Here is a 6,706-nt window from a genome sequence, read left to right as displayed (position 1 = left end):
GCGGGAGCGCCGCGCCGCCGGGGGGGCAGAGCTGCCGCCTGCTCCTCTGCCGTCCCCGAGCCCGGACGAGACCCTGTTTTCACGTCTGTCTGGAGTTTTCGTCCAGCTCTGATCCTGCTGAGAGCTCAGCCCTTGTCAGGAGGCTTTGGGCGTTAATGTCGCAGGTCGGGTTGTCACGTCGCACGTGAAAGCAAAACCGAGAGGGTAGTAGGTAGGATCTGGAATGCTGACTGAAACCAGAGTCCGAAAACTGCATTGTTACTAATACCGTTTGCGGGTATCTGTTGCAAGACCTAGATACTAATTTGCTGCTTCTTAATAGCTGTTTTATCGTTCATCAAGAATAAATTGAAACTGTCGAACAGCTACGTTCCGATGTTGTTAGAGCTATGCTTGTTTTCTTTATAGGTGAAAAATCCCAAACATGAACAGCAGTGCGCCACACCTGTCCGCAAAGCTGACTTGGCTAGAAGTGGAATGTAGTTTCCTGACAGATCTTCATATAAAAAAGTTGTAAATTCTTTGTAATGGCTAACAAGAAAGAGCCTCCTTTTTTCAATGAAGATAATATGGGACCATTTCACTACAAGCTTCCTTTCTATGAAACTATGGAGCTCTTCATTGAAACACTCACAGGAACATGCTTTGAACTACGAGTTTCTCCCTTTGAAACAGTTATTTCTGTGAAAGCTAAAATTCAAAGACTGGAAGGTATCATTCTCTCTTATTTCAGTGTAAACTTTATCGGTTTAGAGGAAGTCTTGTTTTACAAATTAAAATTGCTGAAATCAAGCTAGCTAATTTAAATGACTTGTTCAGTAATACATATAAGCTAGGCACTCAGTTTATGGTTTAAGTTTAATTGGGATTGGGTTGTTTTTCTGTTCTTTTCTTTTTATATCCGTTTATGGCTTAAGCTTCACTGGAATGACAGCTTGAAGTTACTGATTTTAATTCTTTTCAGTGACTGATCTTTTGTTGGTAGAGGTCTGGCTGGCCAATGCTTTGTTTTAAAGTGATGAACTTGGCATTTGCATTTCTTGTCCAAAATGGGAGATTGTGAATAGACATACTGATTTATACTTAGAGCTTATTATTGTAGGCTAGGTGTGCCTAACTTACAAAAGTATCATAATTTCCCATTAGAACAGCTCAATAACAAAGTTATAATATTGCTTATTCAGAATTTTGTTGGCATGTTGTAGTTCATAGGATAAGTTAATTAGTGGCCTAGGTGCCTGCTGTATAGACTTAATTATTAGCAAGTAAATTTCATTAAAACATTAAAAATAAGAGTTCACTGGTATTTATCATTAAATTGTTAGAAGTCAGGTGAAATACCTTGATACTTCAGAACAGACTTAAAATATCTGTAATGTCCTGATAAATATGATTTATGGGAGGCAGAGTGAAAACTGATTGATCAGTTTTGTGTGGACAGACACAGTGACAGATTAATTTTATGTTGCATTTGGTGTTGGTATTGCATGTAAAAAAAAAAAAAACCCAAACCAAATTTTTCAGTGACAAAGTTCCTATTACAGTGCAGAAGTTCAAGCAATTTATCACCCCAGTGGAGTGAAAATCCTGAAGTAATTTTGCTGTTGTGATTTAGCATGGGGAGCAGAAAGCTTACATCTGTTTGTATCATGTCAGCTTTCATGGGTTCTGAACTTCTCATTTAAACTGCATTTCTGGCTGGAGAATGCTCCTTACGCTGCTGGGAGATTATATAGGTTCCCTAGTATGCGTATTGTCTCTGTAGACTTACTTGGGTGTTGAGGATGATGGTATATAAGCATACAAAAAGACAAGCATTGGGAAAATTATCTGAGACTTGAGACCTGCAAGAACAAAATCTAGAATTGTATCAGAAGTTAACAAATTTGTTCCAGTGTTTCTAATGCCTTTAATTGTAAGAGACTAATAATAAAACTGAATCAAGATGAACTCATCTTTGTCAACAACTGGAATATCAATAGCTGTAGACTGTCTGTACTGTAATAAGAAAGGACAATATGGAAGGCATGTTAGGAATTTTGTATACTCTGATACTGTTTGTCATTCTTGGTGCTTGTTTAATGATCTAATGTGGAACCGGTTTGTTTAGACAGCTGTAGTAAATGTTGGTAACTTACTGAAAAAGACCTCCAGATCTCCAACTGTTTCCAGTTGGTTTTGTCAGTAAAGAATATGGGTAAATATTTATTAACAAGTTCTGATGCATCTGAAATTTCAGTGCAAGTGTACTTGTAAATTGAAGTTAAAGGGTATCTGATGTGTTTGGATTAGATCCAGGCATGTGTCCTCAGATAGGTTCCATAAGAAGTAAGCACTTGGTATCCAAAAATTTAGATTTGTTATAATGTTGACTTTGGAGCCACCTAACGTAAATTTCTCCTAGTCTCAGATTCACTGAATGAAGCTTTTAAAACGGTACACTGGAGAAGAAATTGCTCCCTTTGTCTCTGCTGGTGGCATAAAAGCTAGAATACGCACAGCCAGCAGTGCTACATACTCCAGTGGTTTTACTTGTTGGTTATTTGTGTTTGAAAATACTCCATTGGTTTTACTTGTTATTTGTATTTGAAAACAGGATCATGTGTTGATGGACAGGGATAGAATAGTACCTGACTTTCAAGGTGACATGAAAGACCGAGCTTTAACACATGAATGGTACTTTGAAATAGCAGGATTTTATTGAAAGAAGGGGAAAAAAGCACATTTTTTTAAAACTGAGAATCTCTTCTTGCTTCCTCCGTTGCAGAAGTCTTTGTAGCTGCCATACTGGACAAATTTTAGTATTCTTCATTTGGAAATACCAATTATTACATTGAATGTCATAGAAGGAATGTTCAGGTAGTGTATTCTTAGTAGTGGTTAATTTGTTCATCTGTTAAAGAACCATAGAAAATACCTGTAAATGCGTTTGTTCAGTAAGATAGGATTGAGTGTCAAGGGAGGAGGAGGGGTTTGGGGTTTGGTTGTTGTTGGTGGTATTACTGTGGAAGTGAGGCAAATCATTTGCATTCTACAGTATGGAGTGTTAAGGCCTTCATTTACATAGCTAGTTTTAAAATAAGAAAAAACAACTCCATGGTTTGCTCAGTGACTGCTTGCAACTGAATTTTATGATCTGTTTGTGTGGGAACATCCACCTCTTCAGATGAAAATGTAGGCGTGCTCTTGCATTATTGTAAAGGGGGAAAACCAGAACTAGCTTTCAGAGCATGTCTTCCTTTGGAATGCTTGTGTTCAGCACAGAATAACAGATGCCACAATTTTGTTGTTGTGTGTGTGTACTCTCAGCTCATCATAAGAGTTGGTTTGGTTTTTTTTTTCCTTCGGTCTTTTTGCTGTCATTATTTTGCAGCTGATGTGTAGCAGTGTTGTGGTTTAGCCTTGTCGGGCAATTAAGCACCACCAGTCACTCTACCACTCCACCACCACCCCCCCACACTCCCAGTGAGGAAGGGTCAGAGGAAAACAAGAGAGGCTCGTAAAAGGTTGAGATAAGAACTACTCAATTATATAAATGAAACTTATGAAGTTACTAACAATGCTGTTACTAATACATAATTAAAAGAACAGAAAAATAGAAAAAATGATACAGGATCTCACCACCCCTGGACAGACACAGCCAGGTTCCAGAACGGCAAGGCAAAAATAAAACCAAAGCGCCGAGGAGAAAAACCCCCTCCCGGAGCCTGGGAGCTGAGAGCAGGAGGAAAGAAAACCTTCAACTTCCCCTTCCCAGAGCAATTTCCCTGACAAAAGATGCTGACTGTCTGCTCACCACCCAACACCAACCCGACACCAGGTCTGGACAAAGACCGAGCTGCAGAGAGAGAACAAACACCGCGCTGCTGGCAAACAAACCACGCTGCCAGCAGGAACCTCTGGGGCGACCCCCCACACACCTTCAGGGTGCAGCCTCTGCAAGCTTCCCCGCACCCCACTCCCCACGCTGCCAGTATGGGGGGTAACAATGACCACTCAGCTTGGTGTATTATGGAATGAAACAAAAAATCTTACGTATTGCCCTAGGAGAACAGCTCATTGCTGCCTGGGACCAGGACAAGCAGCTTCACCTTTAGTCCAAGAAACTGGATGAACACCAAGCAGACTTCTGGATGTTGTATTTCTTTCAGTGTTCTGTGAATTCAGAGTATGTCATAATTCCATGTATTACTACTTGTGTTAGAGAAAATACCTTTGTTTCTGTCAGGACTGGAGTAAGTGGATTGCACACATGTAAAGTTTTTAACAGAACCAGTCTTGCTTTTATTCTATTTTTCCTCTGTCTCCTGTTTGCTTTGCAATTTGCCTGTTTACTGTGCTGATAAAATCTAGAAGTTCATAAGTTTTTTTTTAAGCTTATTCCATGTCTGAGCAGGGAAAACATTCCTGCAAATGCAAGCCTGTGCCCAGATCAGATGGTTAGAGCAGCATCTGGAAGGTGTAAATAAGGTCACCTTCGTGAGGAGATTTTGTGGGCCTGTGTTGAGTTACTGGTGATTCGCTGCTGTTCCAGTCTCTGTCAGTCCCTAGGATAAAGGGTAGGTCAGTACTGAACACCATTTACGCTAACGGAGCTTGCTGTTGTCCAGATGAAAGCTGCAGGGTTTGACAGTCACAAAAATGCTCTGGCTGCTCTAAGTTGTGAACCTTTGCACCTCTTCCCTAGTCACCTAGTTTGGGGGGGAAAAGAAGACTGTCACCCAAGCCTCTCTGTAATCAGGAGCAAGAAGTAAATGTTTAAAACAACACTCTCACAACTTCAACTTAGATGAAAGACAAATACACTGTTTGAACTCCGACTTTAAAATGTTTGTGGTGCTTTTAAACAGAGGAACCTTCTACCCACAACATAAAATCAAGTTTGTTCTGAAATGTGTAAGGGTTTTTTTTGGGGTCAGACTTGACCACATCAGTTTGTCTGGTGAGCCTACTTAGCATGCCAGAAAGAGTAAAGGAGTGAAGCTTAAGTGCGTATCTGAAATGCTGATTCAGAGGCAGGATAGAGTACTTACTCTCTCCTTTCCTTTCCCCGTTTTGGTAGGTCAGATTGTAAGCGCATATGCGGTCATTTCAGCAGGCAGTCTGCAGACTCTTCTGTTCTCCTTTGAGCATCACCTGTCCAGCCCACTTCCATTTGAGTGTTGAGGTGTAGCTCGCTGCCCTACTTTCTTCTCTCCTCTGTACCGATTTAGAGCAGGCCAGTGATAGTCTCATGCTGCATAGGGAGAGGGGATAGGGGATGGATATCTTGCAGTTCTCATTATTGTTGCCAATTTTACATGCTGATCTCATGTGCAAATGGCTCCTCAAGAAAGCTTTACTGTAATCCAGAAAGAAGACAGCTGATGCATATTTTCCTGCACCTGAACCTATAAAGCACATAACATTTCCTCCATGTGTAAATACACAATTCTTAGAAAGCAGCATAAAAGGGATTAAGTAATAAAGACTTGTCTGTTTCCCATGACAGCAGAGTATAGTATTTTCATTTGTTCATTTAATCAAAAATACATTGTCATTGTTAAATGAACAAAATCATGTTTCACTGCAGTACTGCCAGTTGCAACCCAGCCTTTTTAACAAATACTCTCTCAGTTTATCATAGTAATTGGAAATTGCTCCTTGGAGGCTGCTGAAACCATAACAAATGCAGACAGTAATGACTGTCTGTAATCAGAAGACTGCGAAATAACACAAAAGAACTTGAGGCTGGCTGTTGCCAGCTTGTTCTTGTTTTGCTTAAGCTGCAGGCTTGAAACATAACCAATACCCGGTTATTAATTAGCTGGAAGCATAGTAGCAATTATGTTAGTCTACTATATGAACATACTGCCTTCATAAATATCTTTTGGACTTCAGAGGATACAAATTTCATGTTAAATGCCATCCAAAAAGTGAAGTTCTGTTGGTTGTTCGTAAAAGAGAGAATCTAGATGTGAACTGTGATAAGAAAAGGAAATTGTCATCTTCTCTAAAATTTTAATAATAACAATGACAGTTCCTCCAAAGTGCACTACTTCTGCACGGGGATGTACTCTTAGCATGTCTCCTACTTGCCTGTTGAATCTGCTTGGACTTCCACCAGAATCTGGTCCCCTTTTCTTCCTTGCTGGTGGTAGCTGTTGGTAGCTTTGTGCCCTGCCTCCAGCTAGGAAGGGGCTACTTCACTGACCTATTGCCACAGCTTGCTAAGCGCTCTTGCAAGCCTTGGGAAGCTGAGATGTTTTGGGAAACCCCCTGAAAGACTGATCTTTTGTGTTCTCCTCTTGAAAGATGTATTTTGGGAAGTCTTAACTGTGTAGCATTGCTACTTGCATCTCCTTTGAAGTATTTGAACATGCAATGAATAAAAGTGTAAGATAAGGTTATTTTAATGTAACCTTTTGGAAAATACATTTATAACTTTGCTGCTAGTTTGAGGACCAGCATTTAGGCCTTTTTGTAAAAGTTGTTCTTGGCCTTTCTGGATAAAGATGTATTTTGGGAAGTCTTAACTGTGTAGCATTGCTACTTGCATCTCCTTTGAAGTATTTGAACATGCAATGAATAAAAGTGTAAGATAAGGTTATTTTAATGTAACCTTTTGGAAAATACATTTATAACTTTGCTGCTAGTTTGAGGACCAGCATTTAGGCCTTTTTGTAAAAGTTGTTCTTGGCCTTTCTGGATTTCAGTTTTAATTACA

At 39.9% G+C, this 6,706-nt stretch overlaps 1 protein-coding gene across 1 annotated transcript in view; it reads left to right on the top strand.

Annotated features, from left to right (window-relative positions):
- Window positions 1–485: 485 nt before the first annotated feature.
- Window positions 486–6,706, top strand: part of ZFAND4 (zinc finger, AN1-type domain 4) — a 20,673-nt gene continuing 14,452 nt past the window's right edge. The window contains 1 exon segment of the mRNA XM_010154569.1: window positions 486–711. Coding sequence (XP_010152871.1) covers window positions 528–711 — 184 coding nt within the window. The 5' untranslated portion in view covers window positions 486–527.

The sequence above is a fragment of the Eurypyga helias genome, unplaced genomic scaffold, assembly GCF_000690775.1.
Source record: "Eurypyga helias isolate BGI_N326 unplaced genomic scaffold, ASM69077v1 scaffold32976, whole genome shotgun sequence".
NCBI lineage: Eukaryota > Metazoa > Chordata > Aves > Eurypygiformes > Eurypygidae > Eurypyga > Eurypyga helias.
Note: the sequence above shows the minus strand (reverse complement) of the source record. Positions and strands in the feature narration are given on the sequence as shown.